The 23,137-nt window shown below is 42.8% G+C and overlaps 1 protein-coding gene across 2 annotated transcripts in view; it reads right to left on the reverse strand.

Annotated features, from left to right (window-relative positions):
* Positions 1–10: 10 nt before the first annotated feature.
* Positions 11–23,137, reverse strand: part of LOC112260058 (serine/threonine-protein phosphatase PP1-beta catalytic subunit) — a 28,237-nt gene continuing 5,110 nt past the window's right edge. Inside the window, exons 1-8 of one of the 2 annotated variants that reach the window (XM_024434860.2) lie at positions 6,345–6,408; positions 5,700–5,831; positions 5,143–5,373; positions 4,776–4,880; positions 4,274–4,345; positions 3,544–3,695; positions 934–1,068; positions 11–525 (exon numbers count right to left, since the gene is read on the reverse strand). In XM_024434860.2, coding sequence (XP_024290628.1) covers positions 421–525; positions 934–1,068; positions 3,544–3,695; positions 4,274–4,345; positions 4,776–4,880; positions 5,143–5,373; positions 5,700–5,831; positions 6,345–6,393 — 981 coding nt within the window. In that variant the 5' untranslated portion in view covers positions 6,394–6,408 and the 3' untranslated portion in view covers positions 11–420. Of the gene's footprint in view, positions 526–933; positions 1,069–3,543; positions 3,696–4,273; positions 4,346–4,775; positions 4,881–5,142; positions 5,374–5,699; positions 5,832–6,344; positions 6,409–23,137 lie in introns of those variants that run through there. The other variant, XM_024434859.2, reaches the window with a different exon arrangement.

The raw sequence follows: 23,137 nt of genomic DNA on the forward strand, positions 1-23,137 counted from the left end.
GACCATGTAATAAGGTTTATTCCTCTTTTTTAAATTATTTTTTTATTGAAAACCCAGCAGTCGTCATTAACACCTGTTCTTACTGGATAGGAATGAAATGCTCAACTGGAGCTAGTAGCCGGTCATTCTGCCATAAGCCCAAAAACGCCAGAAGAAAAAAACACTTCTGCAAACAGAACGACTACTTCAAAAAAACAAGTGTGGTTGGTTACACAGTTGCTAAAAAAGCCTCTGGCAGGAGAGCGGTGCGTGACAAAAGTTCAGAGGGGAATTAAAATGAAAAACGGGTGGGGGGGCATAATATCAAACTTTGCTTTGGGTTTTATCTACTTTCTCTGACAAGTGTTTCTCTCGTGGAAAGCGGATGAGGGACCATCGCTCATCCACGACGTCCGCTCATCTCCTTCCTCGCGCCCAAGTTCACCGTTTCTTTGGCGGGACGGCTGTGCGGGGCGGGGTGACGGGTCGGCCAGAGGTCATCCCTCCGTACTGATACTTGGCCTTCTTCTCAGACGGCTTCAGGATCTGCACAGTTGTAGTGGACAAGGACAGATACATGGATCATACACCTAAATCCCAATCAAAGGCATATACCACCTGTATAATTGTACCTAATTCTTCTTTAAAATGTTTGGTGAATCATTAATACTAATAGACACAATAAGAGACTAAACAGTATAATTATATCACACCTAAGGGTAGTTCGGGCCCCAGGTGTATCCGAGTGATTTTCGTGATATAGTCACAATATAGAATGGACAAGAGGCTTATTGCTTAAACGGTGTACAAACTTCACTGTGTGGAATGATACATTTTAGGGACTTATGAAAATGTTCGTAGTCTGTGTCTCTGATTTTACATCCACACCAATCGTACTCCATACAGACGGAAACCAGCTGCGGTTGTCAGTGGTGCCAATGACGCTGCTTTTACCTGGAAGGAGCACATCAGGGTCTCGTCAACGCTCATCATGCCGCCGGCATTGTCAAACTCTCCACAGTAGTTAGGAGCTGAGAACAGAGTCACCAGCTGCCGCTTGGCAAAGAACTCATATCCATCCTCCACCACCTGGTGGAGACACAGTCAGCACATCAGAGGACCCGCAGTATCACAGTCAAGCTAGTCAATGTATTTTACAGAGTTAAGTTGTAGTATTGCAAGTGAGGTGTATAATACTTTTCATGTGCTGTTGTCTGTGTGTATGTCAGTGTAAGAGTGCTTTATCTAAGAGTGAAGGTAGTGAAACATTTTTTTTTAAAGAAGTGGCTTATAAGCCTGGCGGTAGGAGCGTTGGGCCAGTAACCGAAAGGTTGCTGGATCGAATCCCCGAGCTGACAAGGTAGAAATCTGTCGTTCTGCCCCTGAGCAAGGCAGTTAACCCACAGTTCCCCGGGCACAGAAGACGTGGAATGTCGATTAAGGCAGCCCCCCGCACCTCTCTGATTCAGAAGGGTTGAGTTAAATGCGGAAGACACATTTCAGTTGTACAACTGACTAGGTATACCCCTTTCCTTTATGGGAAAGATAGAGAGTTGGAAAGACACCGGAAAGGTAGAATAGGAAGGGCAAGGGTCACTGGCCATGTAGTACATTATGATTATGAACTTGCTTAGTCTAGAACCTAGACTAGACTAAACTATAGGCTACCCACTGGGCATACGTGGATAATTGGGTCATATTTGGTTGAGACGTTAATGAGTTTATAACCTGTATTCACCCACTCAAAAAGACAGCCAAATATTAGTTGAATTTGCACCTAAAAGCACAACCAAATTCCAATGGAAAAATTAGGTCAGATTTTTGGTTCAGTTCAGTTGTCACCCGAATGACGTATGCTGTGCTTTCAACCATTTAAAAGCACAGCAAAGTTCAAATGGGAATACAATGTCAGATATTTTTGATAACAGATGAATGTGTTATCACTGTGGTTCATCTAATAGAAGAACCAAATTACCTAGATTGCAGTTGAGATTACATTAAAAGTACATGGTACAGGGCCTTCCGAGTAGCGCAGCGGTCTAAGGCACTGCCCTGCAGTGCTTGAGGTGTCACTACAGACCCGGGTTTGATACCAGGCTGTGTCGCGACCGGGAGACCCATGAGGTGGCGCACAATTAGCCCAGCGTCGTCCGGGTTAGGGGAGGGTTTGGCCGGCTGGGATGTCCTTGTCCCATCGCGCTCTAGTGACTCCTTGTGGCGGGCCGGGCACATGCACGCTGACTTTTGACATTGGTGCAGCTGGCTTCCGGGTTAAGCGAGCAGTACGGCTTGATCAGAGTCGCGTTTCGGAGGCTCTCGACCTTCGCCTCTCCTGAGTCCATACGGAACTCACCAAATTAGGTTTAAAGAAAGTTTAAAAAAATGTAAATTATACCTGGTATAACCTATGCATGCTACCTTGAACACACACGCTTTATATGATTACAGAAGAAGACCTTTATAGTTACAGTCACCTTAAAATGTGGCCATGGATGTGTTACTCGTTTTAAGGTTGAACGTTACAAACGTTTGTAAAAGACCCTTAACTTTAGTCTATTTTTACGGTACTACAATGTAATACTGAATTGTGTTTGGTTGACAATATAACCCAATATCAACATTTAAAGGAGATGTATCTACTGCTGGGATACTTCCATCTGACAATTCCATTCTTTTAACATTCATTTTTGGTTGAGATGGAGATGTGAATCCAACATATCAATGATTCATTTGAAAACCAATTGGAATTAACGCCAGACTAATTCAGTGGCACAGATGGAAGTGTCCAAGCAGAAGATACATCGCTTTCAAATGTTGATATTTGGTTTGCGTTGGCTCTAAATATCATTACATTTGAAATCAAACCAGAGCTTGAAAGCCTAGGCCTTTTGTATGGTCTATTTTTAGTTGAAGTATGTGTTGAATTCCAACCATGGCTGTTGATGACTTTGCAGATGCTATACAGGCCTAAATAGCATCATTGATGATAAAAGTGATAAAGTAGGGTCACATTTAATTTGCTCTGTTAAACCTACTCTTTGGAATGACGTATAGCAACAGTGAATCTATTTAGTTTTAAAGTGGAGATCTCTCAACAATCATTCTCACGAACAGCACATTGGTAATAATCATTGTCAAATATCATAGATAATCAAGGCTGGGCTTGGTTAAAACCCTGGATGGGAGACTGTAGAGATATCAATTCTTTAGTAGGAGGTGCTGACCCAGCCTATTGTTTTTCGTTTTTGGATATAACATTGAAGTAGTGGATATAACATTGAAGATCTGACATTGTTTTAAAGGTACAAACTCAACATATTTTATACAAGGTTTGTCTCTGTTGGCATTTGGTTACCATGATGACATAATCGTGTGGTTGAAATGTTACCGTCAAAACAACAGTTTACGTGGACGACTTTTTTTCAAATACAATTTATGTTCCACGTAGATTCCGCGTCACAATGCGTTGACTGATTCTGTTGAAACAATGTTGACTCAACCAGTTTTTGCCCAGTGGGTAGTGTCTTTTTTCCCTATCAGAATGACAGGTCACTTCAGTTGTACCTGGTGGGCTCTGCAGATGAGGTCCAGATCGTGACGGTTGAGGAACTTGCTGACCACATCAGCCCCAAATGTGAACGAGACCCCGCGGTCGTTCTCCCCCCAACCCTGAACGTCTTTGTCTGGGTCCGACCACAGCAGGTCACACAGCAACCCTGGAACACACACACACACACACACACACACATACAGCAGGATCTGAGACGTGAACAATGGCTTCGGTGGTTCACATCGTGACCATATAAGGAGATGTGTTCTAGAAAGTTCTGTGATGAGCCGATAATGGACTTGGTCAAAATGTACTTCTCTTTAAAAATGAACCAGACAGTCAGGTTTTCTGTGACTTATACAGTGAGTATCAGAGCCTTATTTAGATATAATTATACATAGGTCTACAGTATTGACATAACAATAGGTTTATCCTGGACACATGAACAGTCTTTTAAATAATTTTTAAATAACCCATATGGTAATGTCAAAAGTCAATTGGTTTTGAGAATCAGAAAATCTTTAAAGAATTAGCTACATTGTACAGTACAATAATCTGGGAACACCCTGTGGGCAATTCAATCAAATTTTGCTTAGGAAATACTGACCACTACTGTCCGCTAATATAATAAATAGCACTTGTTTTTGTAATGTTGGAGATGTGTGTGTATATAAATATATATATATATATATATATATATATATATATGTGTGTGTGTGTGTGTGTGTGTGTGTGTGGACCTACCCGTGTCAGGAACGTCTGTGGGTCTCATGATGCGACGGATCTGCTCCATAGACTGCAAGTCTGGAGAGAGGCCTGGTAGGAGACAGAGGAGCACAGAGACAATAGCACTCAGTCACAGTAATCAAAAACACATCCATTTAAAATCCACACACTTTCAAGGTCACTTTTCCTGCCAGAACCAGCCCGTTGTAGGATACCGCTCGACACGGAGCCTTTAACTATTTTTTTTGCACCTCGTCATAGTCATGACTCCTGTCCAATGTCCTGCTTGCATTGTTATTCCATTGTACACATGTTGAATACATGCGTAGTATGTAATAATTATTGTAATGCACAAAATAATGATGTGACTGATTTGTTCTATAGGGTGTTCATTTGACTGACAGGAGTAAAGGTTTGCTACATCAACTGTCATATTCATTTGCTGAGCAAGACGATGATCGTTTAACAGCCAAGTCATAGACAGGGACTTTGAGTGGCAGCTCCTCCAGCAGTGCTGTACCTCCATGGCAACAGAAGATCTTCTCATCCACGATGGCAGCGATGGGAAGGCAGTTGAAGCAGTCAGTAAATGTCTTCCACAGCTTTATGTTGAATCTGCGCTTACCTGGAGAAACAGAGAGACAAGAAAAAAAAACACACTTTGTAACATCAGGGATCTTGTAATTCCAGCAATTTTACTCTTGTGACAGAGGCCGCCCTGTGTTGAATGGCTGCATTTGTTTTTCCAAATAAGCATTCATTAGTGTGCGTGTCGCGGCGGGGGTATTTGGCTCAATTACTTGTATGAAACCCAAACAATTGCACTAGGCAATGTATTGAAGTGTATGTGTGTGCAGAGCGTGTGTGCAAGCAGGCGTGCTACTCACACTCGTCGTAGAAGCCGTAGATGCGGTTGATGGAGGCACACTCGTGGTTGCCTCTGAGGAGGAAGAAGTTCTCGGGGTATTTGATCTTGTAGGCCAGCAGTAGACAGATGGTCTCCAGGGACTGCTTGCCTCGGTCCACGTAGTCTCCCAGGAACAGGTAGTTGGCCTCGGGCGGGAAGCCCCCGTACTCGAAGAGCCGCAGCAGGTCTGTGTACTGGCCGTGGATGTCACCTGAGAGCAGGAGGAGGTGGGAGAGAAAGGAGGAGCGTAACTACCCTACCCTAGCCTAGCTAACCACAGTCAGGGCAATTCATGAATGACAGGTGCAGAACTGGACATGGAGGGGAAACGATGTGTGTTCGAGATGCACAGATTCTGCGCTGACCAACAGATCTTCAAAATCCCCGGAGAGGCTTTTACTCAATGCGCTCGACAGAGACCCGGTAATAATGTAATTGTATGGCGCTATAATAATCACACTCAACGTGATGAGGTTAAAAAGTGGAGGGGAGATGTAGTGGGGATTCATCATCATCTTCGTCATCATCATCACCTACCACAGATCTTGAGGGGAGCCTCCAGTTCCAGGAGGATGGGCTGGCTGAGGAAGATCTCTCTGGACTTGATGCAGAGGCCCCTCACCTCAGCCTCTGACATCTGCACGATCTTCCCAGGGCGACATCCCCGCACTGACACAGAGACCGACAGAGACAGTTAGATTTGATGGCAAAGGGTACTGGAACTTAAAAGACACATTTCACTCCAATTTCTTTTTTTTTATTAAAAAAACTGTCAGATGTTTTCAGACCTGAAAATGTAGAGTGGGATCAAGATTAAACCCCATCCCACGGCATCAGTTGTGGTTTAAATCTTGACATTAGAATCCTTCAGCGGTCTGAAAACGTCTGACAGACTTTGATTTGAAAGTGTAATGTCCCTTTAAGAACTGCATGTCGTCTGCAGTGACACTTCCATCTCTCTGCCAGGTGCAACAGACCTACATTCTATACGTGACAGTGTTCTTTTTTGGCTTCTCAGTAGTCAGCGTGATAGTGCAGTACTACCGAGGCCTGCCTGAAGTGATGACTGAAGGGGGGTGGAGTGGAGGGGGGGTGGGACTAATCCAGTTCAGGCACAACACTCTACTAAGCAGGTACCGCCTACTACCCCCGAGCACGCACCCCGAATTCCTTTTTACTTACTTTTCACGTTTTTAAAATCTGTGTTTTTATAACCACAACAGGAACACATGGCGAGTCAGTCCGGCCCAGTGTCCCGAGGGTGAGGTTTTCATGAAAAAGCCAAAAAGGGTAAATATGAGGGCCTGGGTTGTGTCAACACAGCGGTCCAAATAGACTGACAGTCTATTTGACCTCACAACGCCAGCCATTCAGAATAACTTGGGCAGGGCTGGGGCTGTGTACAGTAAGTGCCTTTTCTCACACTATGGCAGGTACAGGTAGACCTACTCCTACATTAACAGTAAAACAGTACTGGCTGTGGCTGTTGTTGTTGTTATTTTACATGACATAAAGTGCATTTGGAACATATTCAGACCCCTGACTTTTTCCACATTTTGTTACGTTCCAGCCTTATTCTAAAATGGATTAAATCGCCCCACTCCCCATTAATCTACACACAATACCCCATAATGACAAAGCAAAAACAGGTTTTTAGAGATGTTTGCAAATTTATAAAAAAAATAAAAACCAGAAATATCACATTTACATAAGTATTCAGACACTTTACTCAGTACTTTGTTGAAGCACATTTGGCAGCGATTACAGCATCGAGTCTTCCTGGGTATGACGCTACAAGCTTGGCACACCTGTATTTGGGGAGTATCTCCCATTTTTCACTGGACAATGACCTAAAATACATCTCCAGACTGTAAGGGCGATTTGACCAAGAAGGAGAGTGCTGGAGTGCTGCATGAGATAACCTGGCCTCCACAATCACCCGACCTCAACCCAATTGAGATGGTTTGGGATGAGTTGGACCGCAGAGTGAAGGAAAAGCAGCCAACAAGTGCTCAGCATATGTGGGAACTCCTTCAAGACTGTTGGAAAAGCATTCCAGGTGAAGCTGGTTGAGAGAATGCAAAGAGTGTGCAAAGCTCTCATCAAGGCAAAGGGTGGCTACTTTGAAGAATCTCAAATATAAAATATGTTTTGATTTGTTTAACACTATTTTGGTCATTACATGATTCCATATGTGTTAATTCATAGTTTTAATGTCTTCACTATTATTCTACAATGTAGAAAATAGCAAAAATATAGAAAAACCCTTGAATGAGTAGGTGTGTCCAAACTTTTGACTGGTACTGTATGTAAATAAGATATTCCTGTTTTAATAAATGTGTAAACATTTAAAAAAACCTGTTTTTGCTTTGTCATTATGGGGTATTGTGTGTAGATTTGATTATGATTTCGATTTTATTTAATCAATTTTAGAATAAGGCTGTAACGTAAACATTTTTTAGAAAAAAGGTCAAGGGGTCTGAATACTTTCCGAATGCACTGTAATTGGGTCACATTCATTTATGTCGACACAGGTGTCCCTAAAGTATTCCAAATGAAAAAGTAAATTGTGAACAATTAGGCACAATTCATCCTAGATTTGAGCAAACTAGGTTTCTTCAGTTATAACTAAGAGAAAGGATTTTCACAGCATGCATTTGGGAGGGGAAAAAAAGCACAAAATATTCAGTCTGTTTAAAAAATAGCACATTGCAGATGTAGATGGCAGATTCCCAAAGTCATGCACAATGGATTAGTTGCCATATCCCTAAGCATGTATACCATTTAGCAGTTTCATTGCTGCCCATTTAATGACAGACTACAGTTCCGGCATGAGCCAGAGAACCAGAGATTCCTAGAAGTGACTGAGCCACTGCCTAGCACCCGACCCACCCATAGCACAGGGGTAAATCCATTTGATTTGAATGGAACCTTCCAAACATATTTGAACTGCACAGAAAGCAATAAAATGGCTGAGATTGATATCGCTTAAAAGCTTACAAACAGGGTTGTCAAACTCTTTTATCATTGATTTAATTAAAAATAAAATCATGTAATTTGTTTAACCTTAAAATGCTAATCATCTAAAAACGTGTAGCTTAGACCCTATTTTACATCCGCTGAGGTTTCTGTGTTGTGCCCGCCAACAGTTGAGACAAAAAATGCTCTTGAATACAGGGTGGGTGTCATGTTTTGGCTGACAAATGTGCTAAAAGGGGAATAAAATTACAATTTCAACTTTCGATGGTTGGAGGTTCGCACATCGGAGAATATCTGTTTTAAATTACACTGTCAATCCTCCATAGGAAACCTATTGAAATAATAGAAATATAGATACTAGAATGGGCACAACCATTTAAGTTGACGTTTGAGGGTGGGAGTACCGGTGGCCATCTTTGTGGTAGCAATTAGAAGTTAAAAATCTATTAAAATGTAAATGGTGTACCAACGAAATTGCAGTGGTCTGATGGAATATGACCATTCTGTGATTTATATTTCTATGATTGAATTGACACCCACCCTGTATTCAAGAGCATTTTGTGTCTCAACCGATAGCAGGCACAACACAGAAACCTGAGGTAAAGTAGGGTCTAAACTACAACAACAAAAAACGGAGTTTACGCATTTAGATAATTGAAGTTAAAAGTTGTTTTTTTTAAAGGCATAATTTATCAAATAGTTTGACAACCCTGTTTTGTATGCTTTTAAATGATATCAAACTCAATGGCTTATCTTTTCCAGTGATAAAGGACACAAACGTCTCAGTATGTTGGGGTTTTCAAAATGGGTCAACTTTATGTTTTGGCATTCAGGTCCAAAAGTCATTTTCGGACCACTTTTTTCACGGGCAAACATATGAAACGTTTTTTTTAAATCAAAAGGGATGCTGTCAAAAAGTGAAAATTCAATTCAAATGGATTGACCCACTGTCGCCTGGTACTTTGTGTGACCCGGCTATTTCTGCATTGAGACCTTAAATCAAGCTGTGTAAACATTCCCTCTTCTCCTCCAAACCCACAGGAGAACGTTATCTAAAAAGATATCATATTTCTAGTATCCCTAAGAGAGTCCTATACAATGAGGCCAGGAGGCAGAACTAAGTGGACCTAGCCTTCCTATTGAACAGTCTGCCCTCCTAGTTGGTGATTTAGACAGGGGTCCCTATCAGAAAATATAGTCACATTCAGGAACATAAACAACACCCTCTGACTTCCAACGCACACACACACACACACACACACACACACACACACACACACACACACACACACACACACACACACACACACACACACACACACACACACACGCACACACACTCCAGTGAGGATGAAACCTGAGGAGGATGGGGTCAGAGGGTGTGTGCATGTCTCTGTGTGTGTTGTCCTCAGACCCTCCACACACCACCTCCACCTCAGACCAGTGGTGAGGTGTTTGCAGAGAAGCGACTGGGAGTCCCAACATATGAGAGGAGAGAATCAACGCAGACTCCACAGCCGGGCCACCACTGCACTGCAACACTGGACCGCAGTGGATGGCCTTACATGTAATGGAAAGGTCTTACATGACAGACATGCACATTCGCAGCCGAAGCTACAGGGTAATTCCACGATAAAGGAATTACACGTTGACTCAGATTTCTCACTTTCAAAATGTCTGCCACAAAAGGATTACATTAATTTGTACCGTCAATTGGACACAAGGTCCAACCAAAAGTTGACTTCCACGTTTATACCCAACCCCTCTGAATCAGAGAGGTGTGGGGGACTGCCACATTGGTAATCCGGGAGCTGTTGTTGAGGGCAGAACGACAGAAACAGATGTCTATGACTGGCTCAGATTTGGCCCAGCCAGGGCAGACTGACCGAATTTCAACTACTTTTCAGAGTCCAGAGTCCATTTCAACTACTTTTCAGAGTCCATGGACATCTGAGAAATCCTTTTGGAACCATTTTTTCTAGGAGTGTGGGTGGTAGGTGTCAGCAAGAGCTGGGAGAGGTGACATTAACTGGAGAGAAATAGGAGAGAGCGGCAGAGAGAAAGAGGGAAAGTGAGAAGGAGGAGTTGTCCTGACTGTTCTCGCAGTCTTGCTTTAACAACAGAAAGAGGGTAAAAAAAAACAGTCATGAGCTGAACATAACAGTATGCCAGTTTGAATCACTTAATAATGAATCAATGGAATTACAAGGCAACCTTTCTTCAACTTACAGAAGGAATATAATTGATACAAAACTAAATATAAATGTTGATATTGGTTTGCAAGGGTCTTTATGTCAACATGATTGTGTTTGGATGTATTTCTAATACCAGTAGATGTTGTCTAAGACCACTTTTCCATCTGGTTGACCAGAAATTAAAGCTTTTGCTTATTCCCAAATTTTAGAATGGAAAATGGTTGACAAATGTATCTATGCCTTCATTTCCCCCCAAAATATAGACTCTTAGCTTTCATTAGACACCTAATTTGACATGCTCCTATGAACTTCACATGTTGGTGCTCATGGGTCATTTTAGATGGAAATGCCACACACAAACACAAAGATGTGCGCACACACACATGTCCACATCATTGTAAAATGCATAAAGGTGTACACACACACACAGAAAAAGACGTGTGCACTGACACGTACACTGCTGCCTGCCAGCCACAGTCTTGTGACCTTGACTTCAGCTGCAACCACTGGCGGATTCGCGGGAGGTATCAACCCACTGATCCTGCCCCTTTTCTCTGCACTGCAGCGTTTCGACGGCGAGGGGCGGTACCGCAGGCAGTCACCATGGCAACACACCAGGGAGGTCATCTGCGAGGCAAGTTGTTGATGAGCGTTGGGTTGCTAGCTGAAGGCAGAGCCGATTGGCAGACACAGAGCCTCCACCACTCCACCTACCCCATGGTGTGAATACTAATGTGGCATGTCATGGCCACTGACTGACGTGGCGAGCAGACTAGAACAGCACACCCTGGGTCCTGGATGTTTATGAATAGGCGGCACCACTTGTTCGCTTGTGCCGAGTCAAAATGAGCCAGAGCCCGATAGAATAAGCTGTAATTTTGACAAATGTGCTCGACTTGAAAAGACATTGAAGTTGCGTCGTGGATTGCTATTGCTTTGCATGAGAGGTTGGTACGGGTTGCAAGTTAGGTCTTCCTTTGGTTTTGTTTGAAAAGGAAATCTCTCGCTCCAACATCCAATTCATCACTCTTAATTTGGCCATGTTCTGACAGTGTGTGTGTGTGTGTTTGTGTGTGTGTGTGTTTGTGTGTGTGTGTGTGTGTACAGACTGCAAAGGGGGGTAAGAGGAGAATAGGGGTACAGAACCTGACCTTTCGTAAGCCAGTACAAAATGTCCTTTCCAGTGCCCTGCAATCTTCCCTCTGCCAGATCAGATCACTGCTATGCAGCTCTCTCATCCAGACCCTCTCCTTCTATCCTCTCCTCTTCTTTCCCCCTTTCTCATCTTATGGTTCTTCTAAAAGCTGTGGAATCCTGCCCAGCTAGCGCATAACGTTCTGAGAACCATATGTTTCTTAGAGCTTGGTGAGAGCATGGTTGTCCTACGGTTATTTTGCATACAACCTTCCCACATCTTTCTGGGGATGGTGCAGGATTGTTTTTTGGCTTTGGAACGTTCTCAGCACATTTAAGGAACTTGACAAAAGAATGTAATTTTTGGGGTATTTCATTACTTTAACCAAACATTTCCTAAAAGCTAAAATATGGTTTACATTTAATAACATTTTTGGAACGTTTTCCAACTGGTTTGACATTCAGAGAACATTAACGAACAACGTTCATCTGTGGGGATTTCAGTATTTCATAACATTTCATACTGGCTTCCTCGTGGTTTTATTTAAAGTCATGTACTCAGAACATTAAGAAAACGTTCCATAAAAACCACAAGAAAACATTAGTAACGTTCAAAGAACGTTCTAAGAATGTTATTTAAAAACATTTCATTCTCAGCGTCAACAACTCTCTCTCTCTACCTTCTATTTTGTTAAGTGTGTTCAGGTGTGTTGGCCACGCCCACTAATTGGCCACACCTGATCTTACTGAGTGTGTGTTTCCTTTTGAAATGGGGTCTGTTTGAATAGACTAAAATGAACAGCTTTGTACGAGTAAAAAAAAGCACACATGGTGTGCTAGCTCCATCTTGGTGGTGCAGTGGACTAAATTCATGGATAGAGAACAAAATATCATAGATTCAAATCTCACCGACGCCGTGCCACAATAAAGATATATGTGTTCGCAGCATTAATGTCTAAGCAAATTAATTTCCATGTGTCCTGTGTTTGAAGTTCCAAACAGTTAACCCAAACTAAGCCAGCAGTGTTATTAAAAGTTGAATTGAAACATTCAGTTAAAGTTAAATTACTCAAAAACCTCCAAATAACCTAGAATTTCTGTTCTCAGAACGTTAATAAAAAACTCCAAGGAAAACTCAGGGAACCATAGTAAAACATTCTCAGAATCTCCCTGCAACCTAAAAAATGTACGTTTCTAGAACAGGCAAAATTCTCACTACCGTTCTCAGAACAGTCTGTTTTACCGGTCAGGAAACTCATGGCTTCGTTCCCAGAACCAATGGGAAACCAAACACGTACATTCCCACAACTTCCAAGAACCCAAATGTGCTAGCTGGGTGGTCCTTCCACCCCCTCCCTTCTATCATGTATCTGTCTGTGAACTGTGTGTGACTTCACAGGACAGTCTGGCCCTGCCCCTGCCCTGAGATACACAACATTCCGCATGACCTGTGCACGCACACACACACACACACACACACCCCAGCTAGCGCATAACATTCTGAGAATCATGTTTCTTAGAGCTTGGTAAGAACGTGGTTGCCCTATGCTTATATTGTACACAATCTTCCCACAACTTTCTGGGAATGATGCAAGGATAGAAACAACAATCTTCGGTGGGAATTTCAGTACTTCAGCATAACGTTTCCTACAAGTTTCCTCAAAGCACAGACACACAACACATCACACAGCAGAACACCTCCCGAGGGCTAGCTTGTCTTGTCTGGGCGAGTCAGTCACGTTCCTACACTACACCCTGATGCAACAAACCCAACCAGAGAGGTAAGGTTGTGCCACAAAGCGATCCCTGGTAGATGATGAGCCTGAAAGGAAGGTGTGGAGAGGGAAACTAAAGCAGAGGGGGGGTGTAATTTCAGTTTGTGTACGTATGTGGTTGTATTCTAGACAACACGAAGATGGTCTTGTGGCTAGTTATAGGGCAACTTGTAGCCCACTTAGCCGTCATCTTTTTCACTTCCTTGCCTGTGTTCTATTTAGGAGTCAGGTGGGTTGAGAAGTTTTCCATTCATTGAAGAGAGCAAGGCTCCGTTAATGTTGGCATAGAAGGAGAGAGAAACAGATTCAGACCGTGCTTCTCCCAGCATTACCATATATGGGTGCTGTTTCGTAGGAGAGGAAGTAGGAAGTAATCTCTCAGGACAAATGAGGACAGAGCGAGAGAGAGCACTTCAAAAGTCTTCAGCCACCACCAACTGATGCTAAGTGCACTAGCTAGCCACTCAGGGCTGTAGCCAGGGTCAGGGTTTTAGTGAGGTCTGGAGAACAGCAAAAAGAAGCTAAAATGACATCAGCCATTATCACATTAGCTTCTGTAGCTTCAATCACGTTAGTCGATCTACAAACACATAGCGGCCATAGCCTGTTAGCTATACAGTTAGCCGCTACACATTAACTCTGGGATTAAAAGCTACAGTTTAATACGTACAGAGGGACCTGTTAACAGAACAAGTACTTTATAAACAAAAAGGTAAATAAATACATTTGCTTTTACATCACTTTTTGTTGTTTCAGTTTTACAACTCATGTCCTGCAACTCCACACATTTTGCCATGACTTATGCCAAGTTGCAGTAATATAATATCTAAGTGAGAGTGACTAAGAAAATCAATGGGGTAAGTCAGGGCCCCTGGGCCTGGTTGGTAATTCGGCCATGATTACTACATGTTAAGATTCCTAAATTAGTCTAGTTAGTCTAGCCAGCTATCTAAAAAAAAAATGTTTACTGACATGGGCTAATTGAGTGACTGTCAGTGAGTGACATAAGAGGAAAACTCCTAACGCACAACCAAGTTTCTAAATTTCACCTTGTCTATTCTACTCTTCCAACAGTAAGTTGAGACCCCGACTGAGTTCCCAAATTGTATTTGATTTCCTTCAAATACATGACCGAGGTCCGGACCTCGGTGTCCTCATAGGTACTGTAACTACGGCCCTGTAGCCACTAGCTAGCCTGGTTCACAACAATCTGACAAGAACAACAACAAGTCACACCACTGGCAGCCATGACGACTGAGGCCCATAACAATACATCCCCTGTCAGCTGCAGTCGGCCAATCACAACGTCAGCCCATTCACTATGTGGCAGAAAGGGCGACTCAGACTGATGTCACACTGACATACCACGCTGAATGGGAATGCTTTTTGGTGTGGTTTTAACAGATACATTTTAACAGTATATTGTCAGATGAAATATATTAGCTTTTTCTACATCCAATCCAGCTAGAAATATTCAAACTCCAATCAAGGCTTAAAGGTCTCCACAAAAACATCGCAGTCTCTTCACACGAGTGAACAATAACTACGGTAATAAACTCTGTGACCTTTCGCCAGTCACCATCTCCATTCTACTTTGTTGTTGCCATGCATCTCGCTTTCTCCCATCGGGCAACAGGCCAGGCTGGCTCAGCTGCCCCCCCCCCCATCCACTCCCACCATACCTCCTCCGTCCTCCTCTCCCACACACAGGGGATGGAAACCAGTGACCCCCACAGTGGACACGCAGTGGCTCGAATCTGGGTCCGAGAACAGGAGAGAATGTCAAGCAGAAATCCCAACTGCTTTCCATGGCATTTCAGAAATGTTTTTCTCCTTAGTTTTTCTTCAGAGTGCTTTTTTGTTCTTTGTGAAGTGTCGTGGTGAATGGCCGTCATTGTGGAGCGAGAGAAAGTAAGAAGGGGAGGGAGAAATGGAGAAAGAGAGGGAGAGAAAATAGAGAGAGAGAGAGTGAGGGAGAGAGAAAAAAATCAAGTGATGGATGGAGAGAGAGAATGATGGATGAAGAGAGAGAGAGAGAAAGCACACGAGTGAGAGAGAGAGAGAGAGAGAGAGAGAGAGATTAGAGAATGAGAACAGTTTATCTGAAAAGCTCTCGAGCTGAAAAGCCTCCACGAGTCCAATGCTGTGCCATGGCTGGTGCCAGGGGGAGACGCTCCGCACTGCCCGCCACCGAGCCACACACACAGGCACCACCATTGTTGTTTCCACAACAGTGGAGCGCCACCCTCACTGTCATTGCTCGACATCCATCCATCCTCTACCCCTTCACAGAGAGCACCATCATACCCATCAACAACAACAACAACAACAACACCTTAGAAACCATAGCTATACAACGTACACTGTACTGTGCTCAGTTCAGGAACGGATTTGGACACATCCCAATATGTGGTCCATGAGCATCATTTATGCGCGTACATTTTCGTGTAAATCTTCCGTTGACATCATCTCAAGATTACAAGTAAGTAAAGATCTCAAGTAAGTTTTGGTCCAGAGTGACACAAACAGCATGGCTTGCGTCTCAAACGGCACCCTATGGGCCCTGGTCAAAAGTACTGCACTATCTAGGGAATAGGGTGTCATTTTGGACACAACCCCATAGCTGCACTGCGCCCCCACAGTGAAGGCTTTATCAACTCAAGTCAGTTGACTTCATGAATAGGAAGAAAGAAAAAAAAGCCCACCTGATGCCCCATAAACAAGGATAACAGAACACGACTCCAGCTCTAACTGCAGGTCGCCATGCGAATGTACGGCCGAATGGTGTTGTTTGTGCCGTATAAAAGGGCCACGGGCCACCTGTGATGGCAACGAGACAGAGAGGCTGTTGTTGGGATGTTGTTGGTAAGCTAGGGCATGTGGGCATACAGAGAGAGAGAGAGAGAGAGACAGAGAGATGCAGTGGAATAGTTAGTGCTGGCTCCCTTGCATATTACACACATACTAATAAAGCTAACGAGAAGAAGGGAGGGGGGGATGCAAAACTGAAACAAACATAAAAACACACTAGATGAAAATGAATGGTGTTATAGGAAATTGATAGTATAGACAACTGGTAGTATAGACAACTGATAGTATAGACAACTGGTATAGGAAACTGATAGTATAGACAACGGATAGTATAGACAACTGATAGTATAGACAACTGGTATAGGAAACTGATAGTATAGACAACTGATAGTATAGACAACTGGTATAGGAAACTGATAGTATAGACAACTGATAGTATAGACAACTGGTATAGGAAACTGATAGTATAGACAACTGATAGTATAGACAACTGGTATAGGAAACTGATAGTATAGACAACTGATAGTATAGACAACTGGTATAGGAAACTGATAGTATAGACAACTGATAGTATAGACAACTGGTATAGGAAACTGATAGTATAGACAACTGATACTATCAGTTGTCTATACTATAGACAACTGGTATAGACAACTGATAGTATAGACAACTGATAGTATAGACAACTGGTATAGAAAACTGATAGTATAGACAACTGATAGTATAGACAACTGATAGTACAGTGGGGCAAAAAAGTATTTAGTCAGTCACCAATTGTGCAAGTTCTCCCACTTAAAAAGATGAGAAAGGCCTGTAATTTTCATCATAGGTACACTTCAACTATGACAGACAAAATGAGAGAAAAAAATCCAGAAAATCACATTGTAGGATTTTTTATGAATTTATTTGCAAATTAAAATGACAAAAGCTAGGCACTAAATAACACAGATAGAGTGTGACAAGAAAACATATTGTATATGTATGGTATGGAGAATGAGAGAGACCCCCTGAGAGATAGAGAGTCCACCTATCAGGAGACCGTACTATACAGCCAGAGGCCAGTGGCTTAGGGACAGACAGACAGACAGTAAAGCAGACGGAACAAACGCCAGCAACATCGGTTCTTGGGTGTGTGGCCGTGACATCAAAGACCACAGGCATGGGACTGATGTAAACAGTTCATCACACACACACACACACACACACACACACACACACACACACACACACACACACACACACACACACACACACACACACACACACAGAGCAAAGTAGCTTATTTTAAAGTATCGTTACATTACTCCTTCCACATGATACGGCCAGAAGGCTTTCTCTAGTCATACAACAGGAGGGAGGGCAGACTATACTCTTATCACTAGATCTGTTAGCCAGCTATGCAGTAGAAACACAGGCTCCCCCTGTTCCTGCCTATTGCACATCACCATCAATAAACCACAATGTGAGAGAGACACGGAGATAGGTAGAAGTGAGTACATGTGAGAGAGAGAGATAGATAGAAGTGGGTATATGTGTGTGAGAGAGCGAGAGAGAGAGAGAGAGAGAGAGAGAGAGAGAGAGAGAAAAGTGGGTATATGTGTGAGAGAGAGAGAGAGAGAGAGAGAGAGAAAGATAGTCTTCGAAAGCCAAGTTAACAAGCAGATCACTGACCGTTTCCAAGCTGGTCACGGGTGCACCTCAGCCACGCTCAAGGTAGTACAATATCATAACCGCCATCGATAAAAGACAGTACTGTGCAGCCGTCTTCATCGACCTGGCCAAGGCTTTCGACTCACATTCTTATCGGCAGACTCAACAGCCTTGGTTTCTTAAATGACTGCCTCGCCTGGTTCACCAACTACTTCTCAGATAGAGTTCAGTGTGTCAAATTGAAGGGCCTGTTGTCCGGACCTCTGGCAGTCTCTATGGGGGTACCACAGGGTTCAATTCTCAGGCCGACTCTTTTCTCTGTATATATCAACGAAGTCGCTCTTGCTGCGGGTGATTCCCTGATCCACCTCTACGCAGAAGACATCATTCTGTATACATCTGGCCCTTCTTTGGACACTGTGTTAACAAATGCCATACAACACTCCTTCCGTGGCCGATCGCTGCCCGCACCCGCCCGCCAGACTAGCATCACTACTCTGGACAGTTCTGACTTAGAATATGTGGACAACTACAAATACCTAGGTGTCTGGCTAGACTGTAAACTCTCATTCCAGACTCAACATTAAGCATCTCCAATCCAAAATTGAATCTAGAGTCGGCTTCCTATCTCACAACAAAGTCTCTTTCACTCACGCTGCCAAACATAACCTCGTGAAACTGACCATCCTACCAATCCTCGACTTCGGTGATGTCATTTATAAAATAGCTTCCAACACTCTACTCAGCAAATTGGATGAAGTCTATCACAGTGTCATCCGTTTTGTCACCAAAGCCCCATACTCTACCCACCACAGCGACCTGTATGATCTCGTTGGCTGTCCCTTGCTACATATTCGTCGCCAGACCCACTGGCTCCAGGTCATCTATAAGTCTTTTCTCTGTAAAGCTCCGCCTTATCTCAGCTCACTGGTCACCATAGCACCCACACGTAGCACGCGCTCCAGCAGGTATATCTCACTGGTCACCCCCAAAGCCAACACCTTTGGCCGCCTTTCCTTCCAGTTCTCTGCTGCCAATGACTGGAAGGAAATGCAAAAATCGCTGAAGTTGGAAACTTATATCTCCCTCACTAACTTTAAGCATCAGCTATCTGAGCAGCTTACCGATTGCTGCAGCTGCACACAGCCCATCTGTAAATAGCCCATCCAATCTACCTACCTCGTACCCATATAGTTTAGATGCACTTTTTTGCACACCAGTATTTCTACTTGCACATCATCATCTGCACATCTATCACTACAGTGTTAATTTGCTAAATTGTAATTACTTCGCTATTATGGCCTATTAATTGCCTTACCTCCTCACACCATTTGCACAAACTGTGAATATACTTTTTCTATTGTGTTATTGACTGTACGTTTCTTTATTCCATGTGTAACTCTGTGTTGTTGTTTGTGTCACACTGCTTTGCTTTATCTTGGTCAGGTCGCAGGGTTAAATGAGAACTTGTTCTCAACTGGCCTACCTGGTTAAATAAAGGTGAAATAAATTGGTAAAAAATGTAAAAAAGAGAGAGAGAGAAGTGGGTATGTGTGCGTGTTTGTGTTTGTGTGTGTGTGTGTGAGTAGGAGAGAGAGAGAGAGAGAGAGAGAGAGAGAGAGAGAGATAGAAGTGGGTATATGTGCGTGAGAGAGAGAGAGAAATAGAAGTGGGTATATGTGAGAGAGAGATATATATATAGAAGTGGGTATATGTGAGAGATAGATAGAAGTGGGTATATGTGAGAGAGAGATAGAAGTGGGTATATGTGAGAGAGATATATATAGAAGTGGGTATATGTGAGAGAGGGAGAGATAGAAGTGGGTATATGTGAGAGAGGGAGAGATAGAAGTAGGTATATGTGAGAGAGAAATAGATAGAAGTGGGTATATGTGAGAGAGAGATAGAAGGAAATGGGTATATGTGAGAGAGAGATATATAGAAGTAGGTATATGTGAGAGAGAGAGAGATAGAAGTGGGTATATGTGAGAGAGAGAGAGAGAAGTGGGTATATGTGAGAGAGAGAGATAGATAGAAGTGGGTATATGTAAGAGAGAGATAGATAGAAGTGGGTATATGTGAGAGAGAGAGATAGATAGAAGTGGGTATATGTGAGAGAGAGATAGATAGAAGTGGGTATATGTGAGAGAGATAGATAGAAGTGGGTATATGTGAGAGAGAGAGAGATAGATAGAAGTGGGTATATGTGAGAGAGATAGATAGATAGAAGTGGGTATATGTGAGAGAGATAGATAGAAGTGGGTATATGTGAGAGAGAGAGAGAGAGAGATGGATAGAAGTGGGTATATGTGAGAGAGAGATAGATAGAAGTGGGTATATGTGAGCGAGAGAGATAGAAGTGGGTATATGTGAGAGAGAGAGATGGATAGAAGTGGGTATATGTGAGAGAGAGATAGATAGAAGTAGGTATATGTGAGAGAGATAGATAGAAGTAGGTATATGTAAGAGAGATAGATAGAAGTGGGTATATGTGAGAGAGAGAGATAGATAGAAGTGGGTATATGTGAGAGAGAGATAGATAGAAGTGGGTATATGTGAGAGAGATAGATAGAAGGGGTATATGTGAGAGAGAGATAGATAGAAGTGGGTATATGTGAGAGAGATAGATAGAAGTGGGTATATGTGAGAGAGAGAGAGATAGAAGTGGGTATATGTGAGAGAGATAGATAGATAGAAGTGGGTATATGTGAGAGAGAGAGAGATAGATAGAAGTGGGTATATGTGAGAGAGATAGATAGATAGAAGTGGGTATATGTGAGAGAGATAGATAGAAGTGGGTATATGTGAGAGAGAGAGAGAGAGAGATGGATAGAAGTGGGTATATGTGAGAGAGAGATAGATAGAAGTGGGTATATGTGAAGAGAGATAGAAGTATATGTGAGAGAGAGATGGATAGAAGTGGGTATATGTGAGAGAGAGATAGATAGAAGTAGGTATATGTGAGAGAGATAGATAGAAGTAGGTATATGTAAGAGAGATAGATAGAAGTGGGTATATGTGAGAGAGAGAGATAGATAGAAGTGGGTATATGTGAGAGAGAGTAGATAGAAGTGGGTATATGTGAGAGAGAGAGATAGATAGAAGTGGGTATATGTGAGAGAGAGATAGATAGAAGTGGGTATATGTGAGAGAGATAGATAGAAGTGGGTATATGTGAGAGAGAGAGAGATAGATAGAAGTGGGTATATGTGAGAGAGATAGATAGATAGAAGTGGGTATATGTGAGAGAGAGAGATAGATAGAAGTGGGTATATGTGAGAGAGAGAGATAGATAGAAGTGGGTATATGTGAGAGAGAGATAGATAGAAGTGGGTATATGTGAGAGAGAGATAGATAGAAGTGGGTATATGTGAGAGAGATAGATAGAAGTGGGTATATGTGAGAGAGAGAGAGATAGATAGAAGTGGGTATATGTGAGAGAGATAGATAGATAGAAGTGGGTATATGTGAGAGAGATAGATAGAAGTGGGTATATGTGAGAGAGAGAGAGAGAGAGAGAGAGAGATGGATAGAAGTGGGTATATGTGAGAGAGAGATAGATAGAAGTGGGTATATGTGAGCGAGAGAGATAGAAGTGGGTATATGTGAGAGAGAGAGATGGATAGAAGTGGGTATATGTGAGAGAGAGATAGATAGAAGTAGGTATATGTGAGATAGATAGATAGATAGAAGTAGGTATATGTGAGAGAGATAGATAGAAGTAGGTATATGTAAGAGAGATAGATAGAAGTGGGTATATGTGAGAGAGAGATAGATAGAAGTGGGTATATGTGAGAGAGAGATAGATAGAAGTGGGTATATGTGAGAGAGAGAGATAGATAGAAGTGGGTATATGTGAGAGAGAGATAGATAGAAGTGGGTATATGTGAGAGAGAGATAGATAGAAGTGGGTATATGTGAGAGAGAGAGATAGATAGAAGTGGGTATATGTGAGAGAGAGATAGATAGAAGTGGGTATATGTGAGAGAGAGAGATAGATAGAAGTGGGTATATGTGAGAGAGAGATAGATAGAAGTGGGTATATGTGAGAGAGAGAGAGATAGATAGAAGTGGGTATATGTGAGAGAGAGAGATAGATAGAAGTGGGTATATGTGAGAGAGAGATAGATAGAAGTGGGTATATGTGAGAGAGAGAGATAGATAGAAGTGGGTATATGTGAGAGAGATAGATAGAAGTGGGTATATGTGAGAGAGAGATAGATAGAAGTGGGTATATGTGAGAGAGAGATAGATAGAAGTGGGTATATGTGAGAGAGAGACATGGAGATAAAGAAGAAAGAGAGCAACAGATGTGAACCATAAGAGGCCATTTCCACAACCGTGCAGTATGCTGCTGCCGTGTGTTTGTGTCACCAGAAGGAGTGTGTGGGTAATTCCTCAGAAGGGGGACAGCTGCGTCTGTTGACATTTAATGGTGGATCCGACAGGGGTCGGGTGGAGGGGAGCTGAATGGCACTAGGGCTCACCGTTAAAGAGGTGAGGCAACGATTTGAGGGAGTAACCCGGAACCTCCAACCCTGGGATGTGTTCATTAGGTGTGTGTGTGTGTGTGTGTGTGTGTGATGAGGGTCTATCCCGAGTTCTTGATTGTGCGCCTATTAAAAAGGGGGTATTCTGCTATTGGTACATACATTTTAAGACGTTTAAATGAATGATAAATACCCATTGATTCTTGAAGAATAGTACTTAGAAATGCCTCGTGAGCTTAGTTCCAAATATTATACTCCATCATAACCCAAAGTATGAACTGGTTTGAAAACAATGTAATTGTAAACAAACACTGTATAGCCTCAAAACGTGGTTGAAACTGTCGTAACCGGCCGCGACCGGGAGGTCCGTGGGGCGACGCTCAATTGGCCTAGCGTCGTCCGGGTTAGGGAGGGTTTGGCCGGTAGGGATATCCTTGTCTCATCGCGCACCAGCGACTCCTGTGGCGGGCCGGGCGCAGTGCACGGTAACCAAGGTTGCCAGGTGCACGGTGTTTCGCCCGACACATTGGTGCGGCTGGCTTCCGGGTTGGATGCGCGCTGTGCTAAGAAGCAGTGCATCTTGGTTGGGTTGTGTATCGGAGGACACATGACTTTCAACATACGTCTCTCCCGAGCCCGTACGGGAGTTGTAGCGATGAGACAAGGTAGTAGCTACTAAACATTTGGATACCACGAAATTGGGGAGAAAAGGGGTCAAATTACAAACAAAAACAACAACAACAAAAGAAACGTGGTTGAAACTATCATTTTGACATCATGTACAGTATGGTCAGTCCTTGGATCCATAGCTCTGTCTATGAATTTAAGAGTGGTTACATTTATCCAGACCCATCCTTCAGCTGTTTACCAAAACAGTGGTAGGGTGATCGGTTTTGACATTTTAACAACAGATTGCACCTTTAAGGGTTGATGTTCAGTGT

Source organism: Oncorhynchus tshawytscha, linkage group LG10 (genome assembly GCF_018296145.1).
Source record: "Oncorhynchus tshawytscha isolate Ot180627B linkage group LG10, Otsh_v2.0, whole genome shotgun sequence".
Lineage (NCBI taxonomy): Eukaryota > Metazoa > Chordata > Actinopteri > Salmoniformes > Salmonidae > Oncorhynchus > Oncorhynchus tshawytscha.